The sequence below is a fragment of the Corvus hawaiiensis genome, chromosome 1 (genome assembly GCF_020740725.1).
Source record: "Corvus hawaiiensis isolate bCorHaw1 chromosome 1, bCorHaw1.pri.cur, whole genome shotgun sequence".
Classification (NCBI taxonomy): Eukaryota; Metazoa; Chordata; class Aves; order Passeriformes; family Corvidae; genus Corvus; species Corvus hawaiiensis.
Window position 1 is genome coordinate 54,609,352 of NC_063213.1, and position 20,382 is coordinate 54,629,733.

General features: G+C 38.2%; 1 protein-coding gene across 2 annotated transcripts in view; it reads left to right on the forward strand.

The window, feature by feature from the left end:
* COL28A1 (collagen type XXVIII alpha 1 chain) overlaps window positions 1–13,180 on the forward strand; it is a 67,499-nt gene extending 54,319 nt beyond the window's left edge. The window contains exons 30-38 of one of the 2 annotated variants that reach the window (XM_048304937.1): window positions 4,169–4,237; window positions 6,202–6,282; window positions 6,365–6,400; window positions 6,580–6,616; window positions 6,917–7,471; window positions 8,625–8,812; window positions 10,901–11,117; window positions 11,546–11,722; window positions 12,387–13,180. In XM_048304937.1, the coding sequence (XP_048160894.1) occupies window positions 4,169–4,237; window positions 6,202–6,282; window positions 6,365–6,400; window positions 6,580–6,616; window positions 6,917–7,471; window positions 8,625–8,812; window positions 10,901–11,117; window positions 11,546–11,715 (1,353 nt within the window). In that variant the 3' untranslated portion in view covers window positions 11,716–11,722; window positions 12,387–13,180. Of the gene's footprint in view, window positions 1–4,168; window positions 4,238–6,201; window positions 6,283–6,364; window positions 6,401–6,579; window positions 6,617–6,916; window positions 7,472–8,624; window positions 8,813–10,900; window positions 11,122–11,545; window positions 11,723–12,386 lie in introns of those variants that run through there. The other variant, XM_048304941.1, reaches the window with a different exon arrangement.
* The last annotated feature ends 7,202 nt before the right edge of the window (window positions 13,181–20,382 follow it).

Genomic DNA, 20,382 nt, shown 5'->3' on the forward strand with positions numbered 1-20,382 from the left:
AGAGTATTGTGCTCAGGTCTCCAACGCTAAGTGGTCAACCACCGGTGATTCAGTAAAAGGAGCAATGTTCTAGTTGGGTTAGAAAAGGTGCCTCCCTATACTGTGATTTTGGCTCTAGATACTAAAGCCATCAGGGAATTCACTGGCAAACAGGTCTTCCTTGGAAAACAGTGACATTCTGAAGCAAACAAACAAACAAATTGTGAAAATGTATGTTGTTTGCAATATGATTCAGAGGAGAATCAGCTTTACCAGAAAAGCACAGATTCCTTTGGAATTTATTTTATTCAAGACTTACTTTGATTATATCTTCAACGTCTTTCATTTTTATATTTGTGTTCCATCATTTCTGTTTCTATTCTGTAGAGGGCTCTTCCCTTTTTTTCACTGTGAGGTGTTTCATAGCATAAAAACATACTTTCTTATGTTCTTTCTTTTTCCCTTATTGTAGAACTCCCTTTTATGGGTTCTGATTTATCTTGTTTCCAGACTTTCTTAGACAGAGATCTCAACATGGTTAAGAGTCACAACTGTCTAGACCTTTGTTCTGATTTGTTTGAAATTTGGCTCTGTATTAATTGTTATCAGTAATCACAAAGCTAATACATATTGTAGTGTGAGGACATAAAAAACCTCCTTATTTTCTTTTCTCTTCTTCCTTTGTTCACTGAATCTCCACAGGCTCTTTGCTGTATTCTTGTGAAAATCAGAAAATTTTTTCCCATCTCTATATTGCTTTATGGTATAGGAAAACTCTTTCCTGTCTGCCTTTAATAACAATTTCTGTTGTGTTTCCAGAATCTAATATTTGGGTTATATCTTTGTTAATTCTATGGGTATGCAAGGTTAATTATAAAAGCACAATTACCATTCTGGACAAAAATGTTTCAGCAATCAAATGCATCTGATGATACATTAAAAAATATACAGATTACATAATATTATTCTGTTCCTGTGAGAAGGTAAGGGTTACCCACAATATGGTCAGTGTGTACATATACACTTCTCTCTCTCTCTCTCTTTCTCTCTCCCCCCTTGTCTCTCTCTCTCTCTATATATATTTAGATATGCACAGATGTATGTCTGGATGTTATGTTGGCACTGCTATGAAAAAATATCTAAAGCATGTTTTACAAGTGTAGAGAACTCAGTGTCATTATGGAAGCTTTCCAGTGGAAGAAGAGAGTTCACTGACACACTGTCAAAGAAAAGCATGTTTCTAATGCAAGGATGTGGAATTTAGGGATGTTGGAAAGTAGTGTGTCCTGGTTATGAAATGTCTTTGGGCTTGAAAACAAAACTGTAATGATATGGTGGGTCAAACTCAGCTTCTATTGTTTTTGTAGCAGTCCATGAATTGTGTAGGCACCATCAGTCTTGCAATTTCTAATTTCTTCCCTTACCAATTGCTATTTTAAATTATGATTATTTTTATATAATTCTTAGGAGCAGCTTATTTCTGAGCCACTTTTGCAACTGTCTTGCTCTGGTAGCACTGGTTTCCTCCACACACTAATGCTTGTTGATCTTCTGTCTATTTTGTCGTTCTATCTCTTCTCATGTCAAACTTCATTCTTTTTGGCCACTCTTCATCAGATAAAAGCTACTCTACTCCTGCATTTGAGCTACCAATATTACTCCAAATATTTTTTAATATATGGAGAGAGATCTTGGTCTGCACACGGTAAGAATGGAATGCCAAAAATGAGTTGGTTTTCAAGTTATGTTGATTGCTATGTTCACAGATCTTCTTTTTTTATACTTGATTCCCTTTCAAAACCACAGTCTAGACATTCTCAGATCTGCACTCAGTTCATTTTGGTAATACTGGTGGTCAAGTTTGATTTTAATTATGTACATGGATTGAACTGTCAAAGCCATAAATATTTTTAAATTAATACAGCACACTTCTTGGGTTTTACTAAATGTACTGTTATGGAATCCGTGATAAAACCTTCTAATGTTGATTGATACTTGTTGCACAAGTAGAGGAAGCAGGATTTGGTTCCACAGTTGATGTGTTAAAGGATGAAACTCACATGTGTGCTTGTGAGAAATGTCAGCTGTATGGGTATGAATTTACTTAGAACAGTAGGTCTCATTCAGTTTTCATTGCCTGAACACCATCCTAACAATGTCAAATGGGCAGCAACAAATGGCAGTAATAAATCTAGTTTTGTTTGGTCTGACATGTATTACTAGTGAATGACCACTGGAATACACAGCATATCCTGATTTTGGTTTATATGCGTGTGCTCTGCAGACCTGCAGAGGTGTTAACCAGGAAGCTGTGTGATGACCCAGGGGGGAGGGATAGTCCATCCCAGTGCTGAACAGCAAGCCTTGAAACAAACTGGCACACTATTTCACTGTGTTTAAAAGCCATTTGCATTAATACCTAAATGAGGACACCGAGAAGCACAATCCTGCTGAAAAGCAACTTAAAGGAAATTAGATTAAATAGTCACTGTGAGCTCCTATGACAGAAATAAATAAATTGTGCATCCCATCACCTTAGGAGTATTTCCTATTCACAGGAAATCCCCCTAGTGGATCAGCGATGTAATTTGATACATCCACTGTTTTCCAGTCTCCAGCATTTACATAATAGTGTCTGAATTGCTGCTGCTGTAAGAAACTGGGGAGAGGGGAAGTTCTGCTTACAGAGGCAAGAGGCTACTGGTTAGCAGGTCAGGGATAGGTAGCCCTGATGGCAAGCAGAGCTTTTAATTCCCCAAGTCGGGGCTAGTAGACCAAGAGGCACCCACAGGGCAAGGCTATGAAAGCAGTACTCCAGTGGAGATGTGAACAGTGGAGTGCCTTGGATACCTTTCCTAGCACAGGGCAAGACCACAATGCACCCAAGTGCAAACAGAAGCCGTCATCTCAGCAGGATCTCAGTTAGATCTGGAATTCAGACAGGGAAAACCATCCATGGACATGTAGTACACTGTGTCTTCGAGGAGCTGCATCTCATTGCCTGACTCCTGGTGAATTCCCAACTCATGTGAGCCAGGAGCCCTTAGTACAAGGAAGAGAAGGTTGGCTTAGCTGTGCGCTGTGCAGCTGTTTCTCTGCCTGCAGAAATCCGTAAGCCCCTATCCAGCACAGCAGGGATAGTCAGTGATCGGTCCTGCTGCACTGGTGCACCTTAGGTGAAGGCTGGATAAACTTGGAAACATTTTTGTGTTTTTCTGTCCATTATGAGCAGTATCACCCCTTTAGACCCATTTGTGAGTAGCAATACAAGAATTAGTAAAAGATGCTTCAGAGGGGCAGTGAGAGCTCTTGACTGAAAAGTAGAACAGACTAACCCTGTACTTGCACCTCATAGTTAGGTTTGATACAGGTGGTAACTGCTCCTGATCTCACTGACATTCTCTGGAGCTGGTTTTGGTATCTGCACCAGGCAGTGCTGTTAAGTGAATTATTTATGTAATGTGAATTATGGTGAAGCATTTATGTACCAGGAAATATAATCACTTCTAGCTGTGTTTAAAATGCATACAGCAGCTGTAAAATCATTTGTGTTACCCTATTAAATAAAGCAAGAAAGTTTCTGGAATCCAGAAGCTATGAAGAATTTTCTGTGTGTATATAACAGCTGTGTTTTATAACATTGTGTGCCCACACTGCTAGTATGGACATGCTTCTAAAGTCAAAGTACATGCAGCAGGGCATGTGTAGCAATCCTTATAAACAGTTTTGAGCTTTGTAACTGGACTGATACTCTCTTTTGAAGTATCAGCAGAAAAGTGCTCTGCTTTCCACACTGTGAAGGGTAGAGATGTCTTCTTATTTACTTAAGATCAGAAAAACTAAGTTTACCCTGGAGAGATCATGAATGTGTGTTTTTAGAGATAATTTGGTTTGGACCTCATTTTACTGGTTATAGACAGGATAAATAAGCATCTGAGCCTCTAAGAGGTTAGTTTTGTCTTTCAGCTCTTTCAGTGGAATGACAAATTTTCATTTAATTAATCAGGAATTAATAAGGTTCTCATTTATGTTCTGAATCATAGCCAATTGCTTATTTCTCCAGCCTTAGACTAATTTTGTGTGCTTCATCCCTGCTTTCTCTATGATGCAGAGTGTTCTAAAGTGAATAGAGAACAGCATAGATTTTACATTAATTTTCAGTTAAACTTAAGTTTCATATTCTGTTTAGGGAGAAAAAGGAAATAAAGGTTTTCCTGGACTAAAAGGATCATTAGGACTTGGCCTTCCTGGACAAAAGGTAAATCCTAAGTTTGAAGTAAGGAAAAAAAAGGGGGTTTTTTCCTTTATTGGTGATTTGGTGTGACAGGTCTTTGAAGAGAAACAGAAGGCAAAGACATTACTTTGTTTAGCTTGCAAGGTAGGTAGCTACTATTCATTGTCAGCTTTGAAGTCTGTGAAAATCCTAATGGTCATTAAGGACCAGATTACAAAGTAGGACCTAGAATGAGGTCATACCTGTTAGCAGGAGAATAATTCTAAGTTATTAAAGTTATGTATTCAGTTATTTTTGATGTTTTTGGGGTATTACAAAATGTCCTTTTATTTGCCAGTCTCTGACAAAAAAAGGAATTGCTTTAGAATTAATATCATTTAAGGGCTTTGTTTTATTTGACTTGTTTTTTTCTGCAATGGTTGAAGGCCAAGCTTGAATCTTTCCTTACTGAATAACTTCCTGGTTTTTATAAAAATTGTGATAATTTCCTACACTTAACTATTCACGTCTAACAGCTTGGGAGCTTTTATGTGAATATCAAGCTCTTTCACACAAATTCAAATTTCTGCCTCCTAGTTCTGTTTTCACTCACACTCCAAATGCCACATACTATAATAATAGCTGCAATATTTTCACTGATCTTCATATTCATCTTGTATATTGGCTAATCTTTGTGACCCAATGTAAATCTCTCCAAGTGACTTTTCTCCAAGCAAACTTTTGTGTTTGTTGTTAATATAGCAGTCTTGTCACACATGAAAAGGAATGGTTTAGTTCAGCAGGAATTTTGTATATGAACCAAAAAGATCAGGTTTTAGTATATTTAAGGGTAAGAAAGTAGCACCACCACCACAGTCAGCAAATCATATTTGCTTTCCCATTATTATTAATGCTGACATTAACTTTGATGATGTTCGATTCAATTCATTGACAGGTAATGGAAAGTAATATCCTTTGCTGGATACTATGATTTTGTAAAATAGAATAAGAACTGTCTTCCAAGACCTTACTTAGTTGAAACTGGTTTTCTTAATGCTGTGGAGAAGCTGTGTACAATTTCCAGGTTTACACCAGTTTGAATAAGATCAGAATCAGACTGAGGGTCAAAAGGGTTCTTTAAAACTGGCAACAAACTGGTAACCACAGTGAAGGCTGTGACACAGGAGTTACCTGTGTGTTTCCACTGGCTGGATAATAATGAGGAATGATATCAAAATAGACAGTAATCTAGACAAATTCATAAGCTTTAAAATTTCAAGTGAAATGTAAGCTGGTTAGTAATTTCCAGAGAGAAGTAAAAAAACTGTCCTGTACAATCTTCTTCTTTAAAAAAACGTCTAATTTAGAACCTGAATCTTATTTACAATATATTTTATACCTGCATTGTATGAAAACTGTCTCGTAATGTTGAAACCTCTCACTTTTTGGAAATCAAAAAGTCTAGTCAGTTGAGGGGAAAAGTGCAGAATTGCTTCTAAATGTGAAACATTGTATTTTCCAATGGATATAACAGTCCAAGCATGCCTCTTCTCATATGTCCTTTGAAAGCTCACAGGTTTTCATTTGGCTTTTATGCAGAGCTGGTGTGAGTTTCAGCACAGGGGCTGATCTGAGGCAGTTATATCTCTCCATAAGTCTAAACTAGCATAGGTCCACTATAAACATGGTTTTAGAGTTCAAGAAAATCAAAGAACAGTAAATATTATAGATTCTTGACATTTGCATATAGATGTCTTTACTCCCCCTCAAGAACTAAGGTAAGTTTTCATAGAAATTTCTCAAAGATGCTTTTACTGCCCATTTTGCTTTCTCTGACAGCCTGCTTTCAGATATTCTCCTTATAATACATACAAGATAAACTATTAATAAAAAGAAAAAACAACAAAACAAGCCAGAAAATTTATCTTTAAAGCTCATGGAACCTTCCAGCTCTGACAATCAACAAAACTGGAGCTATGACTGTATTTAATACAGTTGTTTTAAATTAGGGAGACTATGGAGATAAAGGTGATCCAGGGAGCAAAGGTGCCAAAGGAGAGATTGGAGACCCAGGACCTCCAGGGCCAAAGGTAAAACACATTTTCATGTTGCTTAAATTTACAAAATAGAAATTAAGCAAATTGTTAATTATATCACCCTACACGTTTTCAGGGAAGTGGGGGAAGAAAAGGTGAAGCTGGTCTTTCAGTAAGTATATAAATAAATTATTTGAAACAATAGTAGTTTATCTGGGGAAAATATTTAAAGGTTATGTGATCTTTATGAGGGTCTTTATGAGATATTGCATTGCCTGCATTTTTGTAAATAAATAAATATTTCAGCATTCTTAACACCAGAACACACAACAAGTTAATACTCTTTTTCAGAGAGATGATGTTATCAGACTTATCAACGAAATATGTGGTAAGCATTACAGTATGGAAAAAAGTAGTTCTGATAAAACACAGTGAATTTATATTGACTGAATGGATTTTTCCCCTGCATGTTTGTGTGTCAGGATACCACTGATATGAAAACGATGCTCGCTATGTTGCCAGAGCTATACCTGAAGTAATTTGGTCCAGCTCTGTTTCTGTGATCAGTACCAGTAACTAGAAATTAATTCATTAACTGAGTTTTAACTGACTGTAAATCTGATGTGTGAGCTCAATTCGTTTTTTGAAGGTGGTTTCTCATAAATTGTCTGAAATGGGTATTTTCTAGGTTGTGGTATCAAATGTAGAGTAATACCACTGGAACTAGTATTCGTCATTGACAGTTCAGAAAGTGTTGGACCGGATAACTTCAATATTATCAAAACCTTTATGAAAACATTCATTGACAAGGTTTCAGCCAACCACGCTACAACCCGCATTGGCATCATCAACTTCAGCCACAAAGTGGACCTGGTGTCTTCTCTGAACCAATACACAAGCAAAGACTATCTGAAAGCAGCTGTTGACAAGATGCCCTACTTAGGAGAAGGTACATACACAGCTTCAGCTATCCAAGAAGCCATTCGCTTATTCCAGGCAGCACGCCCAGCAGTAAGGAAGGTGGCTGTTGTAATAACGGATGGACAAGCGGACAGTCGTGATAAAGTACGACTGGATACTGTAGTAAGAGATGCCCATGCTACGGATATTGAGATATTTGTCATTGGGATTGTTCAAAGGACTGATCCTCATTATGAGGATTTCCTGAAAGAAATGCAGCTCATTGCAACAGACCCTGATGACGAACATGTTTACCAGATAGATGACTTCATAACACTTTCAGGTAAAAGAAACTATTTCATTAAGAGGAAACTTGAAATAAGCATGTAAGGGAGTGTGGCCTCTCCCATGGCCAGGCAAGGCAGCCTACTGAGTGGCAGCTTTTATTTCTCTGTTGGATAAAGCTCACTCTTGTTTCGCATCATCTTTGGCCAAACGAAACCTTTGCCAAATTTTTGCCTCTTGCAGAAACAATAAACTACAAAGAACATCAGTTTTCTAAGCCCAGGTCTTCTTTGGGATACTCCTCTTTTGTGAGAGATTGCATCAGCCTTCCTTCACAGTCCTTTTGTGCTTGGCCATAGTTTCATCCGAGAGAGATGTAGATTTCCCTCCACCTTGATGTAACATCTCGGACTCTCTCTTTCTTTTGGGCCTTGTCAGTCTTGGAATCCCTCCACTCTCTCTTACAAGCATTCTTTCATTTTTTTGGTTTTTTTCTGAAAGCCATAGGGAAACCTATGCTTTCACCCTGATTCCAGGGAAAAAATGCTGGACCCGCACACAAGGGAATGGGATATGATAGACATTGTATATTTCAATGTATGTGGCTTGAAAAAATTCTGTGGCTACAGGTGAAATCAGGAGCAAACCCAGAGGAAATCTATAATGACCTATGAAAAAAAAAGTACATTGACCTAGACTAACTGTAGACCAGCCTATACTTTTCCTGAGCATAATCTTATTTTGCTATGCTAAGACTGTGAATGAAGTTAAGTCTGGATTTAAGGCATTAAGAGGAATCCAAGCTAAGGTTCTGGTTCCAGTGGGATTACGTTTAGGGCTCTGACTCAGACTTTAGCATTCAATATAAAAATATTCCCATTCACTAGTGTTTTTTGTTTTTGCAAATAAGTAGAAAACTGTTGCCCAGATTTTATTTTTCTTTCTTACATGTAAAGGCTTTCTTCCCTTCACTCTCATTTTTCATCTGTTTCTTCTTAAAATGAAAACATGGCATTAAAATAAAATAGTTCAGAGACTGTGTTACTTTATTACTTGTCATTTGCATTTTGACATCACTACAAAAGATGGTGTTTCACAAGACCCTGTGATTAAAGGTTTAGGGTTAATACTGCACTAAGAGCTTGTGCTGAATCATTGTGACTTCTTTTGATTACTATTAAAAAATGTCATCAATTCATTAATCTTTTCAGCTCTTGAAAATAAACTGATCACAAAAATCTGTGAGAATGAGTCTTCAATCTACACCAGAAATTACAGTGTGTTATCTCCATCTCCAAGTCTGGAATCTGAAATTCCCAGGGAAGATGCTAATGGCCAGTTACCTAAAATGACTACTTCCGAGACTGATACGCTTCGTACCGAAGGAATTGGTTCCCCAGTGAGTAAAGAAGTAACAGTTATCAAATGTTTTTAAAATATGTGTCTTTATTTGAATTCAAATATTTTACCATCTTTATTTCACCATCTGCCTTTTAATATGCAAATAACATGTCATTTGACCAGACCAATGTGTTTGGAAAAAACTTTTAAAGTTAGAGTGAACTTATTTGTTGAGAACAAACATTTACAAAAGAAATAGGGTAATACTGCCTCTTGGTTTCAATAAATGCTAACAGTACTCATATTTTTTGTAGGTCGTAATCTCAGAAGTGAGTTAAAACTCGTACATTTCTATTGAGGCGTGCACACAGTGGATAAAACATTTATTTATGTGCAAGCTGATTGTCAGTACAATGCTTCTTGTTGTGGCATGCACTTTCCAGGTTGTTCCTGGCCATATTTCCAAGTTATTAAGCCTTTGGTGTTGTTTCACTTTCCACATTGGGCTGTACTTGTAGGACTCCTTATTTGTTACTCTTCATTCTCCAGCTTTAAATTTCTCCTGAGCTGCACTGAGGTTCTGCCCTCCAAAACAGTGCTGCTGCACAGATAGACAGGACAGGGAGAGCTTTAATGCAATAGATAATATTTTCTGCAGGTGTGTATCACCTTAGTTCCCTTACTGGGTCTCCAGTATTTTTCAGCCACTGTCAAGGTATTGGGTTAGGATATTTGTCACCTTTGCAGTAGATCAGCACTAACACCTTAGGGTGTTTTTATTGCTTTGCCTAAAGTAGTCAGTGATAAAAGTTGAACTTTGTTTGCCCTTATTAACCAGATGGATAAACTGGTTGAAATATTTGATGTGTAAACCTCTGTAGCTGCATGGAATGGATATAGCAGACCATGATACTGGTATTAAAATATTAATTGAATACAGATTAGAGATAATTAAATATTACTGACTTACTGTGGAGGAGTCAATGGATTATCCACTTATTAATTATTAAAGATTATTTATCCTTGTGTTATTGTTTATATAATACCGTTCATAATTAAATAGTTCACTTTCAAAATCCAGGTTAATTTCTAAGAATAAGAGCTCCTTTGGTAGGCGTGATTGATTTAGGGTTTGGGCTTGTAGTACCTCTAGACAGATCTGTGAGACACTGAGGGTCAGTTTTGATATTCTGTATTATTAAGAAAAATAAAAGTAAACCAAGACAGATGCTGACTTTATAAAGCATGTGATAAGAATCAGAAAGGATTCTTAGGTAGGTTCTCAGATATATCAGATAGGATTAGATGCTCACACACTTGGTTCTGGCTGGCTGTGGTTATAGTTAAATCTTCAAACTGTTGAATTACTATCATATATAAACACAGTCTTTTTGTAGACCTAGAGAAGAAATGCAAAATTTAAGGATTGGATGAATTGTCTGCACCTTTACATTTCACCTAGGCTGAGTTCCAATGACTCTGAAGAGTTTTCTCAAACTGACTTTGTCAGTAGTGGCCTGTAAATGGGAAGATATTGAATAGTATCAAATTCCTATCTCTTCTCAGTAGGTGATCAATGTCTGATTAAGGCAGCTATTTGTACTATACTGTACTAAGAATCTTGCAAGTCTTCTTGAATATACTACAATTTTAGAGAGGCGATTTTTTATATAATAGTTATAATTTGAAGACCAGGGTTGACTGCTTAACACTTCTATCAAGGTAAATTCTAAAATTCTAATGATTAGCAACTGGCTGTTAGCCAGAAATATGACAGATTGAAGATGTCAGATCATGCCCAATGAGTGTACTAGATGTTAAGCAGCACTGATTTATCAAAAAATTCCTTCCATTTTTTGTTTTATTAGTATTATGGACTAAGTAGTGACTGGAAATTTGCTTGAATTGAATGAATTCAGCTGAATGACTAAATTGAAGTCATTACTTTGCCTTTTCATTATGCTCTCATTGTCAGAAAATTATGGTTCCATACTGAATAATCAGTAGAAGCAGGTCCAAACTGACCTGCTGTTAACAGTATTTTTTCACACATTGTTTAGCAAAATTTTCCTGCATAATTCTGTAATTTTTTTTCTCATGGCATCTGAGCCCAGACAGAATTTTAAGATTTTGACTCCTTTTGCAGCATAGTCCATCACAATCCAGATACACTGAACCTCTGCCATCTGCTCAGGACCACACTGTGACCACCTCTGCTCACAGAGAATCGATACTTCCCCCAGTTTATAACATGTCTGAAATCAGACCCCTGAGTCCAGTTGTCAATCCTTTGTTTGGTGGAACTGCTGCTGAAGATCACCAGCCAGCTGTGTTGCAAACACAGGTAGCAACAACCCAAAAAAGTGAGTAATAAATACTGCCCGCAGATAGTGCGTAGCAAGACTGTACCAAAAAAAGCAATGAGCAAACCCCACTCCCCCTTCCAATATAATTTAGATTTTATGACTTTTTGTATTTCTGGGTGCTCTGTCTACAGACACTACACACAGTCAGAGCCAGATTTTCGGACTCAGATTATACCCTTGTGTACCAACTGCATGCTTATGTATTTCAATAGCAGCTTGATTCTTGCATCAGGATTTAGGCAGTCTTATTTCCAAGTGATCCTGTGTATTTTTAGGCCTGTTCAGGTATGCCATTAATGGAAATGGAATTTGGCCAGGCGCTACAAGAAAGAAAAAAAAGGGGTGCTTTTCCTACTGAAGGAGGCACTTCTAAGATAACAACTTATCCCCAGAATCCGAGCTAACTTTTACTGATGCACTTTCAGATCCAAGGTGCTTGGAACCTATGAAACCAGGGGATTGTTGGGACTACGTGGTGAAATGGTATTATGACAAGAATGGCAATTCTTGTGGCCAGTTCTGGTATGGAGGTTGTAATGGTACCAACAACAGATTTGAAACAGAAAAAGAATGTCGAGAAACCTGTGTTGATTGATTAATAAGTAAGTTGTCTCCTTCAGGTCCCCCCTTGATCACTTCTTTTCCCCCTTATGTTTTATTTTACATTAATCAAAATTCAGTTTTCCTTTTCAACTCACAGCCTATGCAGTCAATATCACAAGGTCCTTCTGCAATTTCTTGCAGTCACTCCTTTTCTTTACAACTTTACTACTGCTACTTAACTACTTTAAAGGGACACAATATTGTCACCTACTCCAACTTTGTCACCTCCCTATTTACTCCCTTCTCTAGATAACTTATTATTATCTTGAGTAGGACAGACCACGGCATCCATCCTTCAGTGACATCTGTCCACTGACCATTTATCCCCTTTTTTTGTTTTATTCTTTTCACAACTTACAAGTTATAAGACTGTCCCTCTCAAATCAGTGCAATTTTCCTTTGGGGAGGGACCTTACGTTTTGGAAATCCAGTCAGCCTATACTGGCTATCTTAGATCCATACTCTTAGTGAGCAAGGAATGGCCTTCAGAGAGGTTATTTATCAATAGTGCAAAACTGCCTTTACAAAAGCCATATAACTCACCCCCAATAACTTGCATTAAATACTCTATTTCGACGTTCAGTACAGGAAAATTTTATTGAACTGCAGAGCATGTTTTTCAAAACTTTTCAGGAAAATTAAACAATTTCTTATTTATTCTAGAAATTACTTCTATTGGGAACTTTTGAAGCTGGAAGTTCATGTGTTCTGAGGAAGAACTGGCTGAGAAGAATCCAAAATGATGTGTTAACATGAAGTTATTGCTGCTGCACTTTATTGCTTTCCCCATTATGGTCTGCACGTTAACCAGATTCCCGTATAATGTACGCTGTCTGCAACACCATAGCAATAACTTGGGATCACACATACAGACACACCTTTTCCCTCCAGATTTACAGTAACTTGATACTACTTCACATGGCAATAATGAAATTCTATTTTTCAGATTAAAATGTCAAAACTGTTTACATTTTATTCTTAATGATAGAGGTCTCTTAGTCTCATGGAAGAATAAAATATGCTCTAGTTTTAAACAATAGTAAGTGGTTCCTGAAATTAGCACTCTTAATACAGCATTTAGAGACATAAATAAAGATTTCTATTAATTAGAGTTCCTCTTTGGAATGTAAGTAACACAGCTATAGGTGATTAGATAGGGGTTTTGTCCGTTAGTAAAGCACACTTAGATTAACATCCAAAACACACATTAAAAACAGGATTCTTCATGTCCTTTAGGCTAGCCAGTACATTTCAATTTCTCAGGGCCTCTGGGTTAAAAAAAAAGAAAAATTTATTGCACTCTAATATATGCTACTAAACCAAAAAAGGGAAAACCACTGAAAGATGTATAATAATGTTTACCCATATCCTTTCTGTTTTTAGCCATAATCCTATATAAGCACGTTGTTAAAACTGAAAATGACAAACATATGATTAAAACGGAAATTAATACCTGATGAAGAGTCAAGCATCATTATTTCTTCATAAACAAAAGACTAGAATCTACACAGCCAGTATGGACAATTCTTGATGTGTTTAAACAATTCCTTACACAATTTATGAACAAATGACAGGATGTACCTTGCAAAATGAGCTTTTTTTGCAGCAAATAGGATGCAAACCTAATTCTATGGAAATCAGTGCTTGAAGAAGAGTTTAAAAGTTTTTAATTTTTTTTCCCAAAAATCTGACCTTTTAAAATAAGTTTGAAGTTAGAAATGAAATAAACTGAGAACAGCCCCAGAAAACATCCTGTTCTTATACTCAGAACTAAAATGATGATAATATACTCATACTAAAATGATGATCTCTCAAAAAACCTCCGAGGGCACAATTAATTTCTGTGTGACATGGACCAGTAAAACAGAAACATATTACCTTGTACTATGCATACTATGAAGATCTCCTTAATCCTACCAGGAATATTGTACACTTAGCTGCACCTGGAAACTCACAGCAGCAAAGCCCACTGGAGTTGCAAGAAAGCCTAGGAATCTGCAAGATCTTTCAAATCTGTTCTAATCTTGTGTGCTTGGGCAGTTGCTTGAGGGATGGGATTAGCTGTGTGTTCAGTTCCAGATCTCCAGACAAAGAAATACATCTGTCTAAGAAATATTGAGGATAATGAGTTTGGGAATAAATGTGACAATGTAGGTTATGGGTTTGCAATATCTTCTATAACGGTTAGTGAAAACCTTTCTGGTAAAGCTGACAAGCTTTAGTAAGTACAAAGAATGGCATCATTTGTTACTTAACAAGGTTATAAAACAAGCAGTTACTCTTTAACATGCACACAAGGACTCATTTTAATGCAGTTAAACCGGTGTTATACAAAAGACCACTGCTTTATTTTTCACTTTTATGTAGAGTTGACTAAGCCTTTTGTAGCAAAGAGGGAAAAGTGAAGGCTATATGTTTTAAAAGTTGTATGCTGTTCAAATCAGATTATCCCAAAACGAGCATCCTTTTCTGTTTGGGTCTTTTTGTGTATCTCCAGACTGCAAACTCTGAAGGTATGCTCTGATATATAGTAAACTATGGAAAAGCACATAACTCCCTCCTGAAAGGACTCTTCTCTAAATATGCATCAGCAGTGACTGGCAGCATTGGCTCCTGTCTTCTCAAGGGTGTCATGGGGCAATAAACCAGGAGAGGGCCCTGCTTGCCAAACATCCACTGTTTTATTCCCAGCTAGAGTAAAATCATGCAAGATAATTGCTGAGAGCATTACAGTTTTCACTGAAAAATAAATCCTTTATTTTTGTCACGGGAAAATTTTAAAAGCAAGAGTAGTTTAATCATTAAATCCTTAAATCTTCTGCTGGACTGGGCCAAATGCTATAAACCATAAAATCTAAGAGTAGTGAGTAACAGAGACTTTTCTATAGAACTGATCATTATAAGATAAATTCTTTTTTTGACATCCTTGATTTTAAGAGTTCAGATTAAGACTCAGAAAATTACCAGGAAAATAGTACTCCATTTGCTCAACATAGAACAGCAGCAGCGTTTCCCTTTGAGAAGCTCTACCAGTCTCTTGTTAATGACTATCAGATGGAATTCATCTTTTGCCTTAACCCTTTACTCAGTCGCTGTCCGTCCCTAGGACTCATTTAGACATTAATAAAACTGCCTTTTCATTGACCTTCCTGCTGTCTGCACTCCTCTGTTTCTTTCACATCTTCAAATTTCCTCTCTTACCCTAAATTGACTGAAGATATGCAACATTTCCTGCACTGCAATTTTGAACATCCTTGGAAAACTGATTAACATTTTTCCTCATTCAGAAGCTGCCATCAAAGACATTCCTTGGAGGGGGAAATGGAAATAAAAAGAAAAAGAAAGAAGAAGAAAAAGACTAAGAAAAAGAAACTAAAAAAAGTTACTATTGATAGCATAGCTGAGACCAACATCCACATTTGTAAAGAAACATTTTATGGACAGCATAGATTTAGTGCCACATGCCCGCACTTCTTTTCCTTGGTTGTTTCCTGAATTCTTTTGATACCATCTGTACATACAGCACACCCTTCTCAAAGCCTGCAAGGGCATCACAACACACAGTTACAGGCACAGTTCTCACAGGTAACTTGATGATTCTCCTTTTATTAACAAAACAAACAACTCCTCCTGCTGCACCCCTCAGTGAAAGGGCCAAAGCATTCATGGGCAGGTGTGTGGGCTGGGACACCCCAGCTCTACTGGCAAGTAGAGCAATTTTTCTGCTGACACATGAGAAACTGTAGGTTCAGCACTGAGATCTTAGACATCACTGTTACTCCTCCTGTAGCTTCTTTTCAGTCATTCTTTAAAATCATTTCTGTCTCCCTAGGCTGACCTTTTACCTTCCCAGTTGTAGAACTCTTCCAAGTGCTGCTGAAGTCAAGCTGCAGCAGATCAAGGTTTTGAAATTCCACAGGCAAACATAAGGAGACAGCTACCATACTTGATAACTAGACAAAGAAATATTAATTATAAATTATATTTAGTTACTAGATTTTTTGCTTGAGACTGCCTTAAATATAAGGGTCTTTATTTCCAGGGGTATTATTATATCTTTTCATGGACCTGAACCAGTTCTAAGCTTCAGGGATAAGTGAAACTCAAATTTTGAGCCAAATGCTACTGAAGTGTGACTTTTTTCCTAACCAGGAATATGTAGAAATTCAGACAAATGGGTAAGTCTCTAAAACATACTCCATAAAGGTTTTCTGTTTTGGCTTTCTAATGTATGTAAGACCTATTTTAGAGCAATTTGTAAGATAAAAGAAGGAGAGCCCATTGTCCCACAATCTCTCCTTTTAGCAGCTGCAACCTCTCTACATGTGGACAGGGAGACTTCTTGCATTTTATTGGTTTGGCAAAAGGGATCACCAACATCTGCATTGGTTAACCCTGGGGCACAAAGAAAACTATTTCTTATTATAAAAATAGTGGTCAGTAAGGGCTTTGACAAGAATCAATCTGGCAAGCACAAGCTCAACATGTGAGTAAAACCCCCAAAGAGTTTTGGATCAGCTTTAAAATAACACAGCTAATCCCAAATGCTACTGGAATTGTTTTGACTGGTCCTGTCTCAGCAGCTTAAAGCTTTCAGGACAGTTAAAAAACCCTGCCAGAGCAGTAAATAAATGATCAGTAAATCAAAAAGGCCGCCAGGATGTGCCTTCAGTAGCAGGGGTTGGGAAGAGGGACTGCAGGGGAGATGCTCAGCACTGGAAAGCATGATTTCAGAGAAGGATTTCAGGGATTTTGTGGCCTGATTGCTGCCTGCTGGCCCTGGGGTGCCTTGGGCTGGCTGAGCACACAGGCATGGGTGTGGAGATTGAGGCTGGGGACAGATGTTTCCGTGGAAAGCAAATAGCTAGTAATTCTTCTGAATTACATTTATGACATAATTGTCAATCTCAGCAACTTCTTACTTCATTCAGGGCAACTCCCTAGTGCATCATGTTTTCTCAAAGGATAGCTTCTATCAGTCTTAACTACATTCTAAATTAATAGGTGAGATATATTTCTGCTGACCAGAGAGGCAGTATTTTCCAATTAATTAACACATAATGAGATTCACATATAAAATCTGGGTTTGAAAATTAATATTTTTATTTCAAGGTCCCTCAGGGAACTATGATTGGGATGTTTTTAGTCTGCACACAACGTAACTGAACAGATCATAAGTGACTAGAGGCAAAGGCAGCCAAAATACACAGTATCTGTAATAACTGGAAAGTATACTGATGAGGGCAGAGCTGGAGGCAGCACTGCGTTCTGCCTGAAGGGAATAATCATGTTTGCAAGTAGAAATCTTCCATTCTTTTTCCATATGGACTGTACAATATAGTCAACCAAAAGTCACAGTACTAGCTGGACATTCTAGAGGATACAAGTGAATGTGTCTGAATGAAAACCATTGAGCAGAGTTGTTGAGAATTTAGCAGCCATATGTCAGGCTTTTTTGAGATTTTTTTTACACTCTCAGTGATGTCTGATCTATTTACAGTTCATAAGCTGGTTGAAGCTTTCCTTTTTAAGAGGAGAAAATCATCCAAAAAAAGTTCCCCTAAATAAGTTGAAGTCCACATCAGTAATTTAGGTTATCATGGAGTAATGATGTGGTACTGGTCCTCAAGTCAAGCATAACAGAATTTGTTGTGTCAGCAAGAAGATATCCCAGCATCTTAAATGATGCAGCTGCAGTACAGGGTCCCAAGGACCACAGTATTACCCTGCGATGCCGCCAGGAGGAAAACAACAAAATGCCTCTGTAAAACAAACAGCAAGTCATCAACAGGTTTTTAGAAGGAATATCGAAGTAACAACTTCCAAAACTCAGCTCAGCAGCAGAAGCTGCTTAAATTACCTCTTAATTCATCTCACAGCTTACATTTTCTACCAGCCACTGTAGCTTCTCCTTGGTCTCTTTGTCAAGTTCATAAGTTGACTTACAACTGGCTTAACCTGAACGTTGTGTAAACAGGATGTTCCACAAACCAGATTCTGAGCATTGCAGGGTCAAGGTATTTACACCGAGCAGGAACCCAGCTGTAAAAAGGGCCTGTATGCACTCACTATACCATAGTATGAAGGCCAAAGAGCAACATATCCCATAATGATATTGTGAATGCCCTTGCAGAACCCTGCTTCATCTGTAATGGTTGCAATACTGCTGAATCTAGCAAGTCAAGAAAAAAATCTAACAATCAGTCAATAAATAAATGAAAAGTGAAGGGCTCCAGAACTCATGAGCTGGTGTCCAAGGCAGTGCAGCAGGTCTGAGACAGGAGTAAAGATTTCAGTCTCTGCTTTTGGATTTTGCCTCAATACACCCAGCATGACCCCTCCTGGATACAGCCTGGGGCACAGGCTGAACCTGCCCCTCCACTCAGCTCAAACTCAGCATGTCCCAACACACTAATTCTCTGCAAAGCTTTCTGATGTTACAGAACAAGGCTTCATTCGGTACATCATTTCACTAAACTCCTCTCTCTTTTTTCTTTTTAACTGGTATATTTTGTGCAGGGAAATATTTTTACTTTTATTTATCTTAGACTTTTTTCTGTAGCATCCTGTTCTGTAATGAGAGCCCGCTCCAGCACTGCCTATTCATCACACAGCTGCAATGGGAGAGGGAAGCATTAACATCAGATCTAGAAGTTATTTATGATATTTATAAAATTCATTCAAACAGTCACATCAGGATCATTCTCACCCTCATTTTCACACTGGTGACATGCTAGTAGCACTCCTTGGTCTCCATCTTCCTCATGAAGGGAAAAGAAGTGGCAGACACTGATCTCTTCTCTGTGGTAACCAGTGTCAGGACCTGAGGGAATGACCTGAAGTTGTGTCGGGGTGGTTTAGATTGGGTATTAGACAAAAGTTCTTCACCCGCAGGGTGGTTGGGCACTGGCACAGGCTCCCCAGGGAAGTGGTCACAGCACCAAGCCTGGCAGAGTTCCAGAAGTGTTCAGACAACGCTCTCAGACTCATGGTGTTTACTCTTGGGGCTGGTTCTGTGCAGGACTAGGAGCTGGACTTTGATCCTTGTGGATCTCTCCCAACTCAGGATAATCTGTGAATCCATGATCTCCACCTCCTCTCAGGCAGTCTACTTGCTACCTGGTTACGATAGGGTAGCAAGCATTTTTTTGGACATTGCCTCCTGTGGGTCTCAATGTACACTTTTTGGATACCGGCTGTGTTTCTCTAACTGTGCTTTCTTTAACCAGCTTGCTTCCTGATCTAATAATGAGCAGATGTATTTGTGAAACAGCAGTGAAATGCTAAATATCAGCATAATGCTGAAGTGAACATCAAGGGAAAGTGTTTCCTGCCTTGTTGCATTTGTTTCCTGTTCTTTATGCATGTGCTTTTTAAGAATTACAAGTAATTTGTAAGCACTGGACTTAAGCTATGTACAGGTGCCACAGGCAGCACATACCCCACTTTATTACTTCCAATGTAGGAAAAAACATTTTGGATCCTGTTCTCACATTGCCTATAATCACTTTTTATGTCATTTTTAACAGCAGATATCTGCTGGCTGTCAGACATTAGAAGTTTTTGTAACAGAAAAAGGAACTGTGCCCATAGCAGGGTTAACCTTCTAGCTCTGCCTGGCAAGGAAATACGAGCTCATTATTCAGCAAGCAATAGGCATGGTAATTGTACAGGGACAGAGAGAGAAGGGGACCTTGGGACCCATAAACCCCAGTGTGCATTAACCAGGACACAACACTGGAAGGAGGGCAAACTCATAGTTAGTAATGCAGTCTAGCAGAACAATTCCTTTCCCACATGACGGAAATGGCACAGACAAAAAAGATAGTTTAACCACCATTCTATAAAATGGGACTATAAAGAGATGTTCTGTGTAGTGCTATTTAGAATGATAAGCAGAACTTTCACAATACCACTGTTCCTCTGGAAGGAAAGGGAGAACATGAAGAGTCATAAAGGGTAAGATGGGCACAATCCAGCACTGCTGATGGTCAGCAGAAGGGAGCTGAATGCAAAGCAGCAGCAGGGACCAACAAGATAAGGAGGAGCTGAAGGTAAAACACGCAGGTGCAAAATATGTGCAAAACTTATGTTTTCAGGATTGTAGGATAATTCAGATAGGAAAAGACCACAGAAACCATCCAGTCCATTCAGGATTCCCTCTCAAAGGAGAGTCAACTACAAGGTCAGATTGCATTACTCAAGCTTCTAAACTCCTGCATACAGGCAAATATCCTAGGAAAGTGAGTCTCATCCTCAAACCTGACCCTCTTGAACAGTCCAAAGCTCCTGAGGGCAGTCAGGGGGAGAGGTCAGGCAGGTATTAAATACAGAATGTGCTGGCTGGCAGCAGGAAGTAAAAAGCACTGCAGCTGTATGCAGAAAACCCACTGTGAAGGTATTCCCTTGATGAGGTGCTCCTGCCGAAACATTTTGGAGTTCAGCCATCCAGGCACATTACAAAAGTGTAAAATCAAAAGGGATTGTCCTCTCTTCAGTCATGTTAGAATCTCTCCACTACTGACTGATAACTAGCATGGGACATGCACATTCCTCATACCAGCGTTTTCTTACCTTATGCTCATCTTAGAGACAATACTCCTACATACACAATTATATATTGAAAAGCCAAAGGACTAGGTGGTCCAGCTGAGCATGT